The sequence below is a fragment of the Theropithecus gelada genome, chromosome 4 (genome assembly GCF_003255815.1).
Source record: "Theropithecus gelada isolate Dixy chromosome 4, Tgel_1.0, whole genome shotgun sequence".
In the NCBI taxonomy this organism is placed as follows: domain Eukaryota; kingdom Metazoa; phylum Chordata; class Mammalia; order Primates; family Cercopithecidae; genus Theropithecus; species Theropithecus gelada.
This window is the reverse complement of record NC_037671.1, coordinates 54,683,854-54,704,764: the sequence shown is the minus strand read 5'-3', so window position 1 is coordinate 54,704,764 and position 20,911 is coordinate 54,683,854. Positions and strand designations below refer to the sequence as shown.

The window sequence follows — 20,911 nt, the reverse complement described above, 5'->3', positions numbered from 1 at the left end:
GTATCCTTGTCTCTCTCCACTTCCCAGGTTACCATGAAAATGGAGTGGTGAAGGCAGAGAACGGAACCTCCCCACGGACTAAGAAACTCAAGTCTCCCTAAGGCCAAAGTGCTAAGAACAGGAATCCTCTTGGTGGGGGCCCAGCAGGGGGCGAGGAGCCCACGCCCCTCCCTGCCTCCTCCTCCCTGCCTGTGATGCTCCGTCTCAAACGGCCGAAACCTGTCTTTCAATGTGGGGTTTCGCTTTCTTTCTTCTTGGCTTTCTCTTATTCTTCCACAAACCATTCTCAATAAAGCCAAAAATCTTTCTCTTTCTCCCCTCAGGCCACCTCCTGTCCTCACTCCTGTCCTGTGCTGGCTTTTCCAGAACCCCAGGCACCGGTAGCTGGCACCTTTCTGCTTGCTCTGTCTCTTCCCTCATGGCTGCTGCTTTGCCTTTTCCCTTTCTAATTTCACCTTATCTTGCCATTTTTCTGTCTGATTTTTACAATGGGAGGGGAGCTAAGATTGCAGTCCTGTCTTTCGGTCCCCCAGGGCCTGCCAGTCAGAAGGCTGGGGCTGGTAGCAGGCCCTCGGTGGTCCTCATGTGGATGGGCAAGAAGAAGAGACAGCGGCCCTCTCGGGTCATCATCTCCTTGGTGCTGATTAACTGATGAGATATATGATTCCAGTTCTACAAGTACCATCTTGAGGCACAGCAGCCACTGCTCGTTGTAAATGCCAAGGCATTTGGATTTGGGACATGACAACTCAACCCAGAAGGATGGTGTGAACTCAGTTGGGTCCCGTGACTTGAGCGCTTACCAGTGGCTGGCCGCGGATTGGAAGCCAGCCTGCTGTCACTCTGTGGGGGAGACACGTCTTCCCACTGCTTAGAGCAAGAGCAGAGCACACTGCACAGCAGGCCCCTCCAGAAAGGTAATGGTGGCAGAACCCACAGAGGAGTCGACCTAGGCCTTTCTCCAGCAGTCCCAGTCGCCGTTGCTTTTTTAGACATTCACAAGCATTCAAAACCAAACCAAACAGCGGTTCATAAACCTGCCTGAGATATGCTGGTCCTCACCTCCAGAGCCAGCCAGCCCCATCAGGGGCCAAACTTACTACCTTGACTTCATCTCTAGCTGCAGAAACACTAAGCCTCAAGGGCTTCAGCCCCATGCCGGTCCCTTGGTGTCCAGGGAGGGTCACTTGGACCACGGTCCATCTGGCCGCCCTTGTTGAGTGTTCTTTGGAATTGTCGTTTGTTGAGCACAACGACAGCATTTTAGGCTGCATGAAACCATGACTGACTGAGAATCACTCTCTGGGTAGATGATAGGCGCCTTTCTGGCCCCTTCCCTCACAGATTCTTTCCCCTCCCCTCCACCTGAAGACAAGGCCTCCAAGTCCTTATGGTGCCTTGTGGGGACTTTTAGAAGGGGCATTCAGCTTTAAAAAGGTCCTAATTACGGCCGGGCGCAGTGGCTTACGCCTGTTATCCCAGCACTTTGGGAGACTGAGGTGGGCAGGTCATCTGTGGTCCAGAGCTGGAGACCAGCCTGGCCAACATGGTGAAACCCCATCTCTACTAAAAATACAAAAAAATTAGCCAGGCATGGTGGCAGGTGCCTGTAATCCCAGCTACTCGGGAGGCTGAGGCAGGAGAATTGCTTAAACCCAGAAAGCGGAGGTTGCAGTGAGCAGAGATTTTACCATGGCACTATAGCCTGGGCAACAAGAGCAAAATTCTGTCTAAAACAACAACAATAAAAAAAGATCCTAATTAAGAACCTCCGAACTCTGTGCTGAGGCGAAGGGGAGTCGTTCTTGGTAGGTGCAGGAATAGTAGTGTCATTTGGTATACTGGTCATCTTCCTGACATCACAGCAGAAACCAAACCTGAATTTAGATCAAAAAGGGGGAAGTGGGTCTTTTCATCAAGGCAACTCTCCTCCTCCAAGTCACTTACATCATAGATAAATTTTAACTTCCCAGTAACTGAGGGATTTGTTTCCTAACGCCATTGGAGGCCTTCATCCCTCTCCACAATAAGGTTGCAGAAATGGGAAGAGCTACCCATGGTTGCTTTTGATTACCCTTAGGAAGTGAGACAGTGTTTTTGAAAATACGCATTTCCCCCATTTCTCCCTCTCCTTCCCTGACACTTCTCTGGGCTGCACAGCAGAACTGTTGGTAAAAGGGCAGTTTTGGTACCAATACAGCAGACCTGATACGGGATCCCTTAGCCATTTCAGTCAAACAGCCCCGACAGAGGCTGTAATTGAGTTCAGGCCCCCCACCTTGCCTGGTAACTGCAAATGGCGTGTTCAGCCAGCAGCCTCCTACGCCCACCTTCCTCCCCTATTATAGAACACCCATCCTGGGTGCCCTCCAGGCTGTGTCACTGGCAGGGCTTCACATGCAGGAGGCCTCTCTCAGGTGAGCCCAGGTTAAACCGTTGAGTTATGCCTTCAACAGATATGTATGGCATGCTGGGATGTGCCAGGTGCCTGCGCTGTGCCAGATGCTGGAGAGGTAGTGTTGAGCAGAGCAGCTGAAGTCTTGCCATCAAGCAACCTTCATTCTCATGCCTGTAGGTTTCCGTTGCTCTGTCCCAGGACACTTGGCGTGCCAGAGACGCCACAACTTCATGTGCCTGTCTCTTGCAAGCTTTCTGTGCTGCCAGTACCTCATGCCTTGGATGTGGTCCCACCAGCCCAGTGGCCGGAGTCAACTTAGGCTCTGCTTCCCGGTGGACAGGGGTGTGCTAAGGGTTTATTTTATGTGAAACAAAAACCCTGAGACCGTGAGTGGGGCTGGCATCTTGCCAGCCTGGGCTTCAGGGATGTTTGGGGAGGAGGGTGGTTAGAGGGTAGTTGTAGGGTACTTTGTCACCCCCCACCCTGCCCGCCACCCTCCCTGGCACGTTTATTTCACAGCAGAGCCAAGTCTTTGGCAGGTTGACACAGACTCTGTTGCCAGAGCTGAAATAATTCCACTTCATCCTATGAGCTTGTTGGGCTAGCTTGTTCTAATTTTGGTCACTTTGGCTGTTTTCCTCAGTTTGATGCATTTTCTCCTGCCCCAAAGTGCCAAGCCATTTGTGAAGGCTCCGCCAGACACCTCCAAGCTTGAGAGTTCGGCACCATGCACCGAGGGCAGGAGGAAAGATGTGACCTACCTCAGCAACTGTGGCCTCTCGACAGCCCTAACTTCAATTTGTGGGGAAGCCGACAGACACAGTGGGAGGAGAGGGAGGTGGCGCTGGTGGACCAAGGATCCGTGCTACCGGCTCCCCTCCTTGGAGGTGCAGGGATGATGGGAGTTATTTTTACCATCCGGGCGCTGATAGCTGCACTATTTATAAATTACATGTGTTCCCTTTGAAGGTAGGGGATGGTTCTGGGCGAAGGGGGAGCAGGCTGAGCCAGGAGGGGAGCTACTGTCCTCCCTTTCGAGTCAGTTCTAACCCTGTGTGTGTCTGGGCCACCAGACGGAAATGGTTGCTGAGAAACTTGCTCATGTCCCAAGGCATAACTTCCCAACATGTAAGAAACCCCAGTAGACACCTTGCTGCCCTGGCCACATTCACAGATCCTTGTCTGGACCGGAAACCCTGGGACCCTAAGAACTCCCGAAGCTTGGGGTGGGTGTGTGCTTCTGGGGTCTCTCTTTGGACCTCCTTTGTCAGTACCCCTTGACCTTTTTCTCAGCAGCTAATAAGAGGTTGGGTGAAAGAGTGCATCTCATCCCAGGATTCCACAACAAAATTCTTATCTTCCACAGATGCTTTAATCAGAAGTGGGTTGCCGACTCCCTTTGTGCCTAGAAAAGGCCTCGGCTTAGATTTCCTTTGTATGCTTTAGCCTTGCTAGTTGGTTTTTCCTAGGCCTGGTGTGAGAGAGAGGGAAGTCTGCACATAACTAATTCTCCCACCTCCCGCCTAAGGGCCGGTGGCACAAGTGCACAAACTTCAATTCTTGATGTTCTCAGCTGTCTCCTCTAACGGAGTGCTGAAAGCTTGTGAGTCAAGACAGTGGTGTGCTCTTCCTCCCTCGCTCTGCCTTCCGAGCTTATGGTTCCTTTCCTCAGGAGAGGACTTTAGGGATTATTGGAGGATTAGGTCATTGTCAGATGACTGGAAACCCTAAATAGGATCCCTCTCCAGCCCAAGGTTGTCCCAGTGAGGAAGACTTTACCAACTTCTCACTCTTTACCCCACTTCTCGCATGGGTGTTAGCTCCACCTTGCAAAGGCTGAAGACCAGTTCCCCCCAGTGAGAGCTGCCTCATTCTTTTATGGAGTTCCCTGGACTGGCAGAGCTATAAAGAAGAGCATTGGGATTTGCAGTCTCCATGTAGCCTTTCGTGCTTGGCAACCCCTGTAGACTTTTTGTCCCAAGCAGATTGCGTGTGTGTGTGTGTGTGTGTGTGTGTGAGAGAGAGAGAGAATAAGTGCCTTACTTTGCTGTGTGGTTTTCACTTGTACTCCGTGGCCAGCCCCCAGCTGCCAGGGCTTGATGGCTGCTTGTCACAAGCAGCCAAAGACACCATACCTCAGTACAGTTACATATAAAAGGGACACGGATTGTGACAGTTTTGCCCCATTTGTTTCAAACCCCGCTGCCCAGCATTAGGGTCTGTGGCGTGTTCTGTTTTTGGTTTCTCCCTTGTGTCAGTTCTCTTCTGGCCCAGCTGGGTGGCTGTGGAAGGCAGTGAGGTGGTCCAACCACAAGCATACCTATTAAGGGAAGCCCAGAGTTTCCAGCCCCCTCCTCGAAAACTCCCGTCTGGCCCCACATAGCAAGCCCTGCTTCTCCATTATTTTCCCCACCGCCAGATTTTTTTAAAAAGGCACGCTTACCATAACCTCTTTTGGTCTGTTTTGCTTCCCATTCAGCCCAAAGTTTATATGATAAAGGAGTTCACTTTTACTTCCCAGTCTCAAGTGCTAACACATACACGTCTGACTGTTGCAGAACGGTTTGAGCTCCTAATTCAGTGTTACCTTGTGTTAGTCGCAGCAACCCTCTCCCCTGCCCCTTGCCTGTCCACGTTTTTCTCGCTCTTCCGGGTTGTGCAATAACTCTCCCAGCCGGGGGTCCTTTCCACAGCCTTTCTGTCCCTTAGAACATCTAACTGGGGGAGAAATGGGACCCATGGGAGGGGTAGTCATCATCCCTCACACAAGAAACAGCAGCCACTTTCCTTTTGTTGCTGTCATTCTCATCCTGGGTGGGTTTCTGTGGCACTCTTTTTAGAACATGTAGCATCATCTTAGAGGTCTATTTTTACAAAATCTGTTGAAGAGGAAAAAACCATTCTCATGATGGGGCTTAAGTCATTGTCCAGGAGTAAGATTAGTGTGGTGCCCATAACATCACCATCACTCTGCCTAAAAGCATTCTAGAGCTTCTTGCTCACGTGAGAGGAAGGATATTTTGCCAAGCAGCAGCCGCAGGTGGATAGCCCTGTTCACCTGATAGGCTCTGGCTGTGATAGTAAATGTAATACCACCGTTTCCTTGGGTACAGATTTGAGTGTTCATGTGATGAGACTGTAAACCTCATTTTTCAGTTCCTCTGTTTAAAAAAACATCTGAAGGATGAACTAAGGCTGCTGGTGCCCTGAGCAACTGATAATGCAAATGTGGACAAATTGTCTGTTTTCTACTCTAGCCTGTTCATATGGACCAAATTTCAACAAGGAACTCAAGGAAAATTTGTACCTGCCGTATTTATGCTTTCATGTAAAAGGGTTGGGGGGAGGGGTGTCTTTTTACTTTTGGTGAACTGTTTTTCAAAATCATTTTTCCACTGTTTCTGTCTGGTTTTAAAACAAATTACAGTTTTGTATGGATTTTTTAAATGTACATTTTGAAACATCAAATATTTTCTGAAATAACAATAAAAGGCAGAAAATGATCAGAATTGTCTCATAATTTCCTTGATGTGCTTTTATACAGTGATGCTTTTAACATGGATGTTTATGTTTGCTTAAAGGAGTTTGCAATGAATTTTAGCCCTCGTGTCTATTATTTTTCACTTTATTAGTCATTTCTTACATATCTCGACCCGTATTTGTCCATTGTGGTGATATGAATTGGAGAATTAGAATTAAGGATGGAGAGTCAGTTATGTCAAGTGCTGGATAGTAAGCATCATTTTTATTTGAATCTTTAATAGTAAAGTTGGAAAGGGGCTTTCTTAACATGGCGTTTTGTGGGTAGGAAGCTCCAGAAATAAGCACATCATCCTTGATGCCTACTGTGCTATGACGTTGTTTAGCTTGGAGGAAATGGGGTTTCGTTTGTGTAAAGGCCAACAAACATGTTGGTGCTGACTAGATGACATCCAAGTGTTAGTAATAATGGCGGGCAGTGGGGATCGCTGGTGTCACGTGGCTGCTGTTGCCTATAGCTGCCTGCTGCGTTTACCAGAACCATCTTTGGAGAGATTTCAAAAGATGAGTGCAGTTACAGGTGGCAGTTAGTCAAGGACACCCATGGGGTGTGAGAATTAAAGAGGAAATGTTTGCTTGAGGTGAAGGTGAGTGGTTCTGATGCATGGCAAGCTTCATTGCAGACTTGGGTCCTGCTCTGCCATAAGAAGCTAGGTGAACTAAGCAGTTAACCTTTCTGAGTCTTTTTGCTCATCTGTGTCAAAAGGGTTTCATGTTTTGCGAGGAATGGTGGTGAGAGGCTTAGAGATACTGAATGCTAAGTTCATGGTACATATAAAGCACTCAAATTGGCTTTTTAAAATGAACTTATGTGCCAGCAGGATATTCAGGAGTCACTTACCCAAGTGACCCTTGATTCTCTGGAGACAACATTTAGAGAAGTCTTCTCTACCTATTTGTCCCAAATACCCCCAAAGCCTATAGATACGGATTTGATACACCTTAATTTGATGGTATTTTCAAGGCCCCCCTGGTGGTGCAGACAAGGTACAGGCCCAGGTTTCTGAGTAGTGGCTAACTCACAGCCCATCTTTACCCACAAGGCAGATTTTTATTAGTCCCAAAGCCGTAAGCATTATAAGCAGTCTTAGTCAAATTCTTCAGTTAGACCTGATAGCTTCAGCTACCAGAGCGAATCTTAATTCTCTCTGTCTGTGTGTGTGTGTGTGTGTGTGTGTGTGTGTATTAGAATCTTTCAACTCCCTGGTGGCCAATTTGAAGTGATGATCATTTCTGCTTCCTACAATATTGCTTGCTACAGGCTAATGCTCAGCTCTCTTCCATCACCTGAGCCTGACACTCCAGATGCATGCCAGCTGTGACTGTAGCACAAGGTAATTAGTGACATCCAATGGCTGCACTGCCATTCAGGATTTTAGTAGAAAAAGTGATTTGCTGTAACATTTGTGGCTCCTACCCTTGCTGCTTTGTATAAACTAACAGGTGAGCAGCAAGTGTGTGGACACCACAGAAATGGCCTGCTGGCTTTCGTCTTTCATGAAATCGCTTTTATACCTTGTGATGGTGCTGTCAGAGATCAGCTTCTCAATCTTAAGTAAACTTAAAAGGAGATGCAAGGCAAGAAGTGGACAGCAAACTTAAGGAGTGGATGTGGATAGTGCCAGCTTTGTTGAAGACAGTTCCCTCTGAGACTATAGGCCTAGCTACTCAGAAGGCTGAGGCAGGAGGATTGCTTGAGCCCAAGAGTTTGAGGCTGCAGTGAGCTATGGTCACACCACTGCATTCCAGTCTGGCAACAGAGTAAGACCCTGTCTCTAAAAAACAAACACAACAAACAGAAAAACAAAACAACCAAAAGCAGGCTAGAGGATACTAAATGAGAACTTCCTAAATCTCCATTTTGGCTGAGACCCAGCGCTGAGGACAAAAATTGGCAAATATTTCCATATGTTGCAGATTTGCTGCTGATCCATGAATGATTTGCTGAGGGGGAGCCCAAAGCGACTCTACCACAGGAGGCAAGAGTGATGGAGAAAATACCAGAAAGTGCAAGCTGCTTGAAAGAGGCTGTTAGAGTACCTTGGGTCTGCAAGCTAAGTGAGGGGATACTTTAAAAGACTCCGGGTTTGACACGTGTCTGTCCCCTGGAGTTTGGAGAGCACAAGGTTTGGGGTACCTGGTTGTCCCCTGAAACAGTCGAAAGGAAAGGGATTGAGCTGCCTAATTACACAGCCAAGAGAGCCATCTGGGTGAGAACATGGCGAGAGTGCACAACCTGGAAGGTGTGTCAGCCCGAAAGGGCCTCCTGGGAAGATCAGAAGGAGCTTTGGAGAGCATGCCATTAGAGCCGGGGTGGTCGGGTGCTGACTGGGTCCCCTCCACCTGAGAGTGGTGCACTGGGCAGTTTCTGGTTGGAAAGAGTTCTAAGTACTCACCAAAATGGGGCTCTGAGCAAAGGACATGGAATCAACCTAGATGCCAATCAGTGGTGGATTAGATTTTTTTTTTTTTTTTTGAGACGGAGTCTTGCTCTGTCACCCAGGCTGGAGTGCAGTGGCCGGATCTCAGCTCACTGCAAGCTCCTCCTCTCGGGTTCACGCCATTCTCCTGCCTCAGCCTCCCAAGTACCTGGGACTACAGGCACCCGCCACTTCGCCCGGCTAGTTTTTTGTATTTTTTAGTAGAGACGGGGTTTCACCGTATTAGCCAGGATGGTCTCGATCTCCTGACCTCATGATCCGCCCGTCTCGGCCTCCCAAAGTGCTGGGATTACAGGCTTGAGCCACCGCGCCCGGCCTGGATTAGATTTTTTAAATGTGGTATATCTACACCATGGAATACTATGCAGCTATAAAAAACAATGAAATCATATATTCTGCAGCAGCAGGGATGCAGCTGGAGGCCATTATCCTAAAGTGAATTGATGTAGGAATAGAAAACCAAATATTGCATGTTCTTACTTCTAAGTGGGAGCTAAACATTGAATACACATAGACATAATAATGGGAACAATAGACACTGGGGACTACCAGAGTGGGGAGGGAAGGAGGGGATATGTGTGGAAAAACTACTTACTGGGTACTATGCTCACTACCTAGGTGCAATAATACCCATGTAACAAACATGCACATGTACCCCCTGAATCCAAAAAGAGAAAAAAGGTGCTCTGGGAGAAAGAGTCAGCCTTTGGGCACATGTCACTCAGAGACTGGGCCCCACATTATGACATTACTAGCCACAGAAATAAGACTTTGCCCTTTTTCTGTGGTTTCTACCCCCTTAACCTTTCCCAGAGCCTACATGGGCTAGAAACAGCAGCACAGCTGAATAGGAACAAAGGGAGAAGACAGAAAGAAGGGAGGAAGAAGGAACCACTATCATCACCCCAGTATACACACACTCTACCACAGGCTTCTAAGCCTAGGGAAGGACTGAGCTGGGCCAGGCAGGATAGAGCTTGGTAATTTTTAAACTGAAAACACTTGTAAAATACAGATAGTCCCCAACTTTCAATGGTTCAACTTATTTTCCTACTTTACAATGGGCTTATCAGGGTTATTAAATGTGTTTTCAACTTGTGATATTTTTTACTTATGTGAGTTTATTGAGACATAACCCCATAAGTAGAGGAGCATCTGTAGTTGAAAGTGAGATACTGTTTTAAATAGTTATGAGCGACTGAAGGTAAAACAAAACAAAACAAAACATGGGTTATTCCCAAGATAATAACCTGGAACAGAAAAGGAGTCAACATAATATATTCATAGCCCTTTCAATAAGCTAGTTACAAGTGGCTGAGCTCATTAGGGAAGGAAACACCAAGGGAAGTTCCCTAGAAGTTCTGAGAGGGCAAAGCAGTCTGAATTCTATGTAACTCTATCCTCACTCATACCATGTTTTGGTTGGCTTGGGGGAATTTGAGATAGCATGTTTAAAGATGAACTTAGTGGCTGACTTCAACCAAAGAGCAGCCCTGATTCTAAAAAGCCAATCAGAGCTCACTAGAGGATAGTAACTGCAAGTAGTCTTTCCTTCCTCTCTCAAGGCTGGGCTCTCTAAAAGCGGTATTTTTCTTTTTTTTTTTTTTTTTTTTTTTTTGAGATGGAGTCTTGCTGTGTCACCCAGGCTGGATGGAGTGCAGGACGTGGTCTCGGCTCACTGCAACCTCTGCCTCCAGAGTTTAAGCGATTCTCCCATTTCAGCCTCCTGAGTGGCTGGGACTACAGGCACACACCACCACACCTGGCCAATTTTTGTATTTTTAGTAGAGATGAGGTTTCACCATGTTGGCCAGGCTGGTCTCGACCTCCTGACCTCCAGTGACCCACCCAGCTCCACCTCCCAAAGTGCTGGGATTACAGGTGTGAGCAAGTGTTGCCAGCCAAATCTTTTTATTTTTATTTTTTTTACTACAACCCACATCAAGAAATACATTTTACATGATGATCCAGTAAATCCACTCTCATTTGAAACAGAAGCCTCAGCCCAGCATGGTGAAACCTCGTCTCTACTAAAAATAAAATTTAAAAAATTAACTGGATATAGTGGTGCATGCCTGTAGTCCCAGCTACTCGGGAGGCTGAATCACTTGAACCCAGGAGGCAGAGGTTGCAGTGAGTTGAGATCACGCCACTGCATTCCAGCCTGGGTGACAGAGTGAGCCTCCGTCTTGCTCAAAACAAAAGAAAAAAAGAAAAAATACCCTACTAGGTATACCAGATATTTTCTATTATATTCCTTCTTCTTTTTTTTTTTTTTTAATGCAGGTCTAATGGGCCTAGAACCAGTTTGAAAAATGGGTGTATATTTCCCTCAGTATCAGGGTGGGCAGATGGGTAGTGGTGGGGCCACTGACTAGCAGCAACAGCGATACTGCATACTGATTCCAACATCCCAGATGATTCTTCTAGAGAATTCTAACATTCCTCCTGCTCTTGATCATTCTACATCTGAATTAGGGTTATCCAGAGAAAGAGAACCAATAGGATGTATGTATACACATATATGTGTACATATGTATACACATATACATATATACATATAAACATGTACATGTGTGTATGTGTATATATAATATGTATATATATATATATAGAGAGAGAGAAAGAGTCATAAGGAATTGCTCACACAATTATGAAGGCTTACAAGTCCCAAGATCTGCAGGGTAAATTGGCAAGCTGGAGACCCAGGAGAGCTAAAGGTATAATTCCAGTCTGAATCCAAAGGCCTAAGACTTGGGAGAGCTGATGGTTTAGGTCCAGTCTGAAGGCCAGCAGGCTCCAGACCAACAGCTGATGTTTGCATTTGTGTCTGAAGGCAGGAAAAGGCTGATGTCCCAATTTGAAGCCAGTCAGGCAAGAGGAATTCTCTTACCTGGGGGAAGGTCAGCCTTTTTATTCTACTCATGTCTTCAAATGATTGGAGGAGGTTCACCCACATTAGGGAGGACTATCTGTTTTACTTAGTCTTCTGATTCAAATGTTTATCTCATGCAAAAATACCTTCACAGAAACCCCCAGAATAATGAAATATCTGAGGCTGGGCACAGTGGCTCATGCCTATAATTCCAGCACTTTTGGAGGCTGAGGTGGTAGAATTTCTGGAGCTCATGAGTTTGAGACAAGCTTAGGCAACATAATGAGACCTTGTCTCTACAAAATAATTTTTAAAATTAGCTGGGCATGGTGGCTTGAGACTGTTGTCCCAGCTACTGGGGAGGTTAAGCGGGAGGATCACTTGAGCCCAGGAGTCTGAGGCTTCCCAGAACTAGGATAGTGCCACCACAGTCCAGCCTGGATGACAGAGTGAGATCCCATATCTAAAAAAATTTAAAATATTTTTTTAAAAAGAAAGAAAGGAAATATTTGGGCCCCCTGTGGCCAAGTCAATTTGACACACAAAATTAGACACTGCTATACCCCATTGCCCTAAATAAGGCACCAATCTTAGATCCTATTAGATCCAATTTAGTTTCGACTTCAGTAGTAGTGAAATAAGAACCAAAACAGAAATAAAACTTCAGGAACTCTGTAAATGCCTCTATGAAGAGTGTAAGGTGTATTTCAAAGCATAATTCCAATATCAGAAATTGTCTTGCATTTTCTCATCAGCAGGTCAGTTTGAGAAAGCACGAACAAAGTTATAGTAGTTAATCTTGCCTTCTCCATGAGAGCACATCCTGATTAACTGCAGAGAGAGCAAAGAGAATAGGTGAGACAGATCCACAGGGCTTCCGTCAGCTCAACTGCAGAGTGCGCTTATACATAATGATCCCCAGCCTTTGTAAATCAGTTCAGAATTTTTATATCTTCAAGTTGATTCTGAAATGATCCTGTGAACCTGGCAGGTAGGACAGATATCATCCCCATCTTACACTTAATGAAACCAAAGATGGATGGAGTAAATGACCTTCCCTGTTGAAGGTCGAAAGACTGAGGGTCATGATCAACTCAGTATATCACTGGAGGCTATATGAGTAAACAGCAAACTCTTTCTCATGAAAGCAGGATGTTGGCAAACTGACAAACTGCATCTGCTGCCCAGAAGGAATGCTGAGGGCAGTCATGACCCGGGCACAAGTGTTTCTTGTGATTAGGCACATCTGAAGCCTGTTAGCAATAATGTGAACCTGTGATCAATTAAGCAACTGACCAATCGTTACCTCCTCCTCCCTGTTCTTTCTACCCAATAAAGATGAAGGGGTGTAGAGGCTCGGGCAGCTGCCTTTGCTCACTAGAAGCAGGGAGCTCTCTTCTTTCCTTTCCTTTAAAATAGTTACTTTTCTTTTAAGTTTTCATTTCTGCTTTCATCCTCCTTCATTAACTCTCGTAATGACGGTCTCAAGTAGTAACAGTAGTAATTGTTGTAGTGACGGTCTCAAGTAGTAACCGTGGCAGTCTGCCACACTTCCCAAGATTTCAGAACTAACATCCATATTTATAAAAGCACTTTTAGTTGTTTTTATATTCAAATAAAAGACTGTCCACTCAGCTCATGAGGAGTAAGACTTTTTAAACAGCAGGCTCTTGCTACCGCAGCCTAACGGAAGGGTCTGGTTATGCCACTGCTCAACCTGTGTCCCTTGAAACTCAACTGTGACTGGTAACGGACTGATTTTCTGTGGTTATTTTTATAAGACATATGCAAATCTGTCCCACCCCCACTTCCCTGCTGCACTTGTCAATGACTGCCATTTCTCTCTCCCATGTCAGTTCCCACATCAGACAGTATGAAGAATTTGAAAATCAAAAGTTGGGCATGCTCTCAACCTAAAATTTGAGGAGCTAAATGTGTGTTTGGTCCACATAAACAAATACTCTTCTATCTGCCCTCCTACTCACTCCCTGCTAATGTTTCTATGACAAATCCTTGTCTCTAACCTAGTCACTAGCCCTAAACCAAACCCTTTCCTAAATGACTCTTAAATTATGAACACCTGTTTTGGCTAAACGATCTTTAAAAGGGCCTACAGAACCTCAATATTCTTAATCAGTAAGAATGTCTCAATGATAATAAGCCACAGTCCTTGGCATTTCTCAGGGGGACTTTGTTCTGACTTCCAAGGGAACCCTGGCTAAAGGGTTTATAATGAAGAAAAGGCATGAAAGTCCCCCTTCAACTGAACTTCCATGCCCTTTCTGCATCTGCTGCTGGTCATGCTACCATTACTGACAGATGCCACAGCCCTCCCACAGTGGTCACGCCCTCTTCCATGCTAACCCTACTGATGGGCCAGTGTAGGTATCAGCTGTGAAGGATATCAAAGGTTGCCAAGCAGTCTGCTCAATCAACATCTTTGAGTCTCCCCTTGGTAGCTGCCCCTCCTGGATCATCTCTGTTGCTCTTATTCAGTCCTGACATGTTGGTCTACTAACCACTCTGTGTTGTCCAGCCCCAGGCCCACTTAAAGAGATGCCCTGCAACAGCAATTAGAAAAGAATGCCAATGCTAGAATGAACGGGCAATACCTAATCAGGACAGAATAGTAGATCTGATCTGATCTGAACATCCTAAATCTGTGTCAGCTGTAGTGAAATACATATACAATTGCCTTTAGGAAAGAATGATCAGTGCTTAGCCTCTGCAATCAACTCAGAAGAGTAATTCATACTGACCTCCTTAACCAAGGAGTCATCCACTGGGACGTTAAGTGATTCACAGATTTTAAAGAACATGTCTCTGTCCACATATCCTGAAGCTTCCTTGTCGTAAATCTGAAATGCCTCACGAATGTTGTCTTTGCATGAGTGATCTTTCAGTTGCTTCTGAATTGTGTCTATTAATGCTTCCAATTCCTGCACGCCTGGATCCTTTTCAGTTTGCTTGCTGTAGAGAAAGGAAGGAAATGACTGCACGTGGTATTTATTCTTGACCAATCTCATCTCAGTGACCAAAGTTCTTACTTGATGGAATCAGGGAAGCTTATAATCCCAGCTTTGAGACTGAGCTGACCAATGACTGAACACTTGCCCACAGGCCGATAGCTGACCTCCACATCAGGAAGGCGTGATTAGGGGCAGTTTTTGAATTTCCTCCCTTCTTGCTCAGCCTCCTTTCCTGCCATCTGTTAATCACTGCACTACAAGTAGGCAAATCTAATACCACCACCATGCCAAATTTGGTATCTGTGGAAGTCACATCATTGTCTCTTACTGATGTTGCAGATTAATGTTTCCTCATCTACAGCTAAATGCCTGAGTGATATATATAAAGAGAGATGATAGATAGATAGATACAGATATTGATACTGATCTGCAGCCAAGAATCAACCTTTTATACTTTTAATATTATTCCCTGTCCAATTCACACTGAATTTTGTGAAAGGTTATCTATGGAAGCTGAGAGATTGCTCTGTGAGGTAGAGTGAGAAGTTTGGGCTTAGCATTTACTGAAATTAAGAGAGAATAGTAGCACAGGGTATTGGGAAGAGAGAGGTCTAACCCTTCAGTAATAAGTAGAGGCTCAATTTTTATTTCCTCTGAAAATGAAGGTACAGTTATAAAATTAAAAAGTTTAGAGCTGAAAGATTCCCTCATATTCCATCTTCATAAATCCTTTTAGAACAAAATGGGCCAAATAAACTCAGTAAGCATTCTTCCCTCTTTCAGTGATGAGAAAACACATCTGAAGACCTGAGTGACTGATCCCACATCCCATGTCAGCGGCAAGACTAGCACTCACATCCTACTCCAGTTCCAATATATTCTCTCAATTGTGCCCAGTCACCTCTCACTGAATTCCTCTCCTTCCATAACTTGAAAACTGTCAATCTACCATTGCTTTTCTGTATTTATTTTTCTTGTGTATAACATTTTTAAAGTTCACTGTTGCAAATAACCTCTTTTTAACTTATTTCCCCCTTTTACCTGTTGGCAAGTCTTGCTGGGGAAGGTATAAAGTGGAATAACCTTTCAGGAAAAATTTGGAAACATGAAGCAACAGTCCAGCAAATAATCTCAAATAATTTATCCTAAGGAAATAATCATGGGTTGTATGCAAAGATACATCTATAAGATTGTTTTGAGATAGCCCAAATGTCCAAAAATAGGGAATTAAATAATTTACACTACAATAAAGGAACGGAGTAATACTGTAGCCATTGAAAATGCTGCAGAAAGAGTATAAAGGTATTTTTAGTGAGAAAATCAAGACATAAATGTATGTATAGAGTGTTACCTTGTGTTATAAAAGTTGTGGGGGAATAAGAGTATGTACTTAAAGTTGTTTATATTATTTAAAGAAACTCTGAAAAGATATTCAAAAAAATCAATGAAAGAGGTAATTACCTATGGGGAGTGGAGGATAAGAAGTAGGTACATGAAAGATGGGGTAGGAGCAAAGCTTCTCCTTGGTCCCTTCATATATATGTCTTAAAATATTTCATTTCACAAGGGTTCATGATAGACTATCAAGTGAAAAAAGCAAAATAGTATTACAGAATTTTCCACTTTATATGTGTCTTTAAAAACAAAATATTAGAAGTAGTTATCTCTGAGTTATAAGATTTTCAAAAATTTTTGCTTATTTCCATTTCTATTACCTAGATTTTTATTCCCTAAATTTTCAAATGCTGGTCATGTGTTACTTTTGTAGTAAGCCAAGAACAATAAAAATTGTTGTAATAATCCCCAATATCTAAATGCTCTCTAGCATTATTCATTATAGAAGTAGAATATGTTTATCTGATTAATGTAATTCAAATCATATATACTAAATTATGAATGACCACCAGGGAGCTATTTTAGTGGCAGGAAGCAGTCAAACCTCAATCTTCCATGTGTTTCCAAGAACTAGAGCCATGAAACATATAAAGTTAAAATGTGATCATCCAATCATTTGGAGAAACAGACAATAACTCTCCCTTTCCCGAAGAAGCCAGATTCCCATTCTCCTTTATACAGTAGGAAAAATGCCCATGGCATCTGCTGCCTTTGAGTAAGATGGAGTAAATTCACAGATAGATAGCAACAGGTGGTACTGTTTAAGGAAGAGCTAGTTAAAGTTACAGCCCTTACTTTATTGCCAAAGCCCAAGTCAGGGCACATTCTGGAAAAGAGCTGCAAGTTACAGGGCAAGCTTTGCTCACATGGGTCAACAAGAAAACACAGGGGCCAGCTGGTTATGCCCAACAGGGACTGCCAACTGAGAGGTGGCTGGAGGTCCTAACATGCTGGGTGAAGACTCTGTGCCAAGTCCTCCAATGACCTTCCTTAACTTCCATAAAAGTGAACGTGTTTTATAGAGTGGCTAATCTTCCAGAGGTAAGAGGGATGTCACAGTTTTCTGTGTGCTCTTCGAATACTTTGCTATGAGCATCCTGGCAAAGTTCTCCACTTAGAAAATGAGACAGATAAGCAAAAAGAAGGAATAAGGAAGAGTTAGAAAGATGAAAATGACAATGGCTTCATTTTTAGTTGTACAAAGTGGGAGATGCTGGTGGCTCAGATGAACAAAGACATGTTGAAAATAGATTCAGCAGAATGGTCAGGAGAGCAATTCAGATACTGCAATGTCTAGAAAGTTTAGAGAAGGCAAGCAAGAGGACAAAAAACAGGACCTTGAGAAATGCCAACCTAGTAGACAGAAGTAGGAAAGACACACAGAATAGGCTTTAAGAGAGGTAGGACTACCAATGAGTTTCCAGAACTCAAAAGAGGATTTCAAAAGAGGGGTGGTAAAGAGTAATCAATATTATATGCAGATCAGAAAAACTGAACACTAGACCAAGGGGTCAGCAAACTATGACACCCAGGCCAAAGTCAACCTGCCTTTTTTGTATTTTTTATTTTATTTTATGTATTTTTTATACATAACATTTTATTGAAATACAGCCACTCCTATTCATTTACATATTGTCTATGGCTACTTTCATGCTGTAAGGGTAGAGTTGAGTAGTTACGCCAAAGAAGGTATGATCCATAAAGCCTAAACTATTTACTACCTGTCCCTTCACTAAAAAAAAAAAAAAAGAAAGAAAAAACAATTGTCAACCCTTGCTCTCGGAGAATAGATTATGAGCTCCCTATTTTCTTATATAGTTGCCTAAGCATTTAATATAAGGTTTGGTATATGGTATAAGCTCAAATATCTGTTGAATGAATGACTAAATGAGAAGAGTCCATTATACTTGGAAACAATCAATGACCTTCAAGAAAGAAATTTATGAAGCAGTCATTTAAAAAAGTCATAAAGATTCTGGAGCAGCCAGGAGGGAAGTGGTTACAGACACAAAATAGAAGAATTAGATTTGAAGAAATAGGAGGAGTTACTTATCTCTGACAAAAGAAGGTAAAGAGAAGAAGAGTGATAGTAGAGAAACATTCTAAGATGAAGGGTGAGAAAACTGATGAAGCCCACATTGGATCATTTGATCTCATATTTGAAACCAAATTACTTCCATTTCCTTAAAGAAAATGGAAAAGGAAATGAGAATATTTGGACAATTCTCATGGGAAAAGTAGCTGGAAGTAAAAAAGAAAAAGATTAAAAAGATCATTGAGTAAGACAGTAGGGTCCTCTTGAAGCTGAAGCGCACAAAAGGGCATGTTAATGGAACAAGAATAATACATATGAACAAGTGTGTGTATGTATCTATGCTATTCACACATATGGATTTCCTGTGGAGGGTGGGTTAATAAGTGTGTGCATTTGCTGTCCTTAAGTCTGAGTTCAAATACTGCAATGAGGACCCCAAACCCAAAGAGAATTTAAGACCTTGGAGATGAAGTTAATACTCAGTTACCTGTGCATTATTCTAATTTTCTGGCTCAGAGAAAGCAAATGGCCAACTCCAAATTTCATCATCTTGGAACTGACAATTGACATAAACAGTACTGGTCTGACAAGTACTCATGATCCCCTTTCATGACTCTCTGCAATGAGTGGCAAAATATATTTGTAACTGCATTTCTTTAGAGCAGGATTCTTTATCAGATGGGTGAGTCAAGAGCTAAATGCAGAATAGCTAGGAAACACAGAAGATGTGACCGTGGATTCTTATCATCTCCATGCATTTTCCCTAACTCATCTCTCTGACCCATCACAAGAGAAGAAAGGGAGGGTGAGGATCAAAATGAGGATGGCAATGGGTCTCTTAACCCATGTCGTAGTCCATTTATGTTGCTATGAAATAACTGAGGCTGGTAATTTATTTAAAAAAAAAAAAAAAAAAAAAGAGGCTTATTTGGCTCAGAGGTCTGAAGACTATATAAGGAACATGGTACCAACATTTGCTTCTGGTAAAAATGTCAGGCTGCTTCCTTTCATGGTGGAAGGGGAAGGAGAGCAGACATGTGCAGAGATCACATGATAAGAGAAGAGGCGAGAGAGAGAGAGTAGGTGGTGTCAGGCTCTTTTCAACAACAGTTCTCATGGGAACTACAAGTGAGAACTCATTCCTATGAGAATGGCACCAAGCCATTTATGATGGATCTGCCCTCAGGATCCAGACACCTTCCATGAGGCCCATCTCCAACACTGGGGATCAAATTTCAACATGAGGCTTGGTGGGGCCAAACAAACCATATCCATATGGCAACCTAAAATTTGAATTTCTCCTTATTTTTATTGATATCATATTCTAAGAGTCACAGTGGTATCTTTTCCTCATTACTGCATTTTAAAAAACTTAAATTACTAAATTTAAAAAAAATGTGAAAGATGATTTAATTAGTGGTATGCTGAAGCAAGAAGCTTTCCAGTGTCTGCTGGTATTTGCATAAACAAGGGATAATTACAGAAAAAAACTTTTGGGAAGTATTAGAATTAAATATATGACTATGAATATGAAGTGGGTCTTTAATGCTAGTCAACCACCAAACTATGCTTCTCCAGTCCGTTCAGCCTCCCACTCTCCTGGACAGCTATCATATTTGTTTAAGTCCTGAGGCAATTTTTTTTTTAAATTAAAGATGTGTCCATGAAATGAGACAATTTTTTTTTTTTTTTAACCTTTTAACATCTCTGGAATTAACATGCATTTTTCAATTCATGGTGAATATGGATTATATTTGGATATTTTTTCTTTCTTAGAAGTAGCTAATATATGCTGTTTTAAATTTTATTTTATATTCATTTTGTTGATATTTATATATTCAATAAAAAGAGCATTTCATAACTTCTCGTCTCTCCTGAAACCTCCAACATCTCCCTCTATCCTCACTCTTTCTACTGCACTACTATCAGGAAACAATCACAAGGGCCTTCCAATATCTACACAGCTACCAGCATCTGAACCCACATATCCTGCCTGCCTTTTGCCTGTTGCCCTAGATCAAGGTTTTAAAGAGTAATCCCAGGACCTGTGGAGGTTCCCAAGACCCTTTGGGGGTCTGTGAAGTCAAAATTATTCTTGTGATAATACTTAGTCATTTATTTATCTTTTTACTCTTGTTTTCCCACAAGTACACAATGGAGTTTTCCAGAGGTCACACAACACAGGCTATCACAGCAGGCAGAATACAAAAGCGCATGAAAATCCAGTCATCATCTATTACTAAAGTCAGACATTAAGAGGTTTGCAAAAATGTAAAGCACTATCACTCTTCTCACTCAATTTTTGTTTATAAAAATATAGGGTTTTTTCCCCCACAAAATTATGTTATTTGTGTTAACATGAAATGGGTTTATTGTTTTCAAAATAAATTAGTATTTGAAAATTTTTCAGATACAATTTCTAATATGCTAAATAGCAATAGACACAAACACATAAAAACTCTTTGGGGCCCTCAATAATTTTTAAGGGTATAAAGGTGTCTCGAGACCCAAAAGTCTGAGAAATACTGCCCTAGGTGAATGGTTGGTGCTTCTATCTGAAGCCAATTCCTCCACTTAAACCCCATCCTCTCACAAACTCCAGAAATTCTCCCTGCTCTCTCACACACTTATCAATGTTTTCTTCTCTATGGAATCATTCCCCTTAACATACAAACATGCGATTTCTTCTATGTTAAAACAAAAGCAAAAACAAAATAAAACAAGACCTTCTCCTGACTTCACTTTCTCTGCCAGCTGCTGCCCCATTTCTCCATTGTCCTTTGCACCAAACCTCTCCAAAAGAGTAGTCTCCACTCTGATCCAGAATTCCTCTCTCCCACTCTCTCTTAAATCTACTGCCATCAGGTTTTCCCCGTTTTCCCATTCCACTGAAACTCCTCATTAAGGTCTCCAAGGTCCCCAATTCCCTTAATATTGCTAAATCCCCATTTGATATAATGAATCATTCTGAGGTTGGAAGTGGGACTCGACTCTGGAGGCTCGGCTTGGACACAGGACCAAATTGAGGACTAGCTAAAATAGGTCTGGGGCAGAAGCAGCTTTCCGTAAGACATGCCCACCAGTGCTCCATATCAGTTTACCATTGCCATGACAACATCTGGAAGTAACCACCCCTTTCCATAGCAACGACATGAACACCTGGAAGATACTACCCTTTTTCTAGAAATTTCTGTACAAACTGCACCTTAATGTGCATATAATAAAAAGTGGGTATACATATGAGTGCAGAACTGCCTT

General features: G+C 43.2%; 2 protein-coding genes across 5 annotated transcripts in view; one reads left to right on the top strand and one right to left on the bottom strand.

Moving 5' to 3' along the window:
* TRAM2 (translocation associated membrane protein 2) overlaps positions 1 to 5,904 on the top strand; it is an 80,098-nt gene extending 74,194 nt beyond the window's left edge. For both annotated transcript variants that reach the window (XR_003118963.1, XM_025381623.1), the window contains exon 11: positions 28 to 5,904. Coding sequence is in view for 1 of the 2 variants with exons in the window: in XM_025381623.1 (XP_025237408.1) it covers positions 28 to 101 (74 nt within the window). In the remaining variant the exon portion in view is untranslated. The remainder of the gene's footprint in view (positions 1 to 27) is intronic.
* EFHC1 (EF-hand domain containing 1) overlaps positions 1 to 20,911 on the bottom strand; it is a 104,513-nt gene that overhangs the window by 19,818 nt on the left and 63,784 nt on the right. For 2 of the 3 annotated variants that reach the window (XM_025381620.1, XM_025381622.1), the window contains 2 exons: positions 14,014 to 14,224; positions 11,710 to 12,085 (listed from right to left, as the gene is read on the bottom strand). In XM_025381620.1, the coding sequence (XP_025237405.1) occupies positions 12,014 to 12,085; positions 14,014 to 14,224 (283 nt within the window). In that variant the 3' untranslated portion in view covers positions 11,710 to 12,013. Of the gene's footprint in view, positions 1 to 11,709; positions 12,086 to 14,013; positions 14,225 to 20,911 lie in introns of those variants that run through there. The other variant, XM_025381621.1, reaches the window with a different exon arrangement.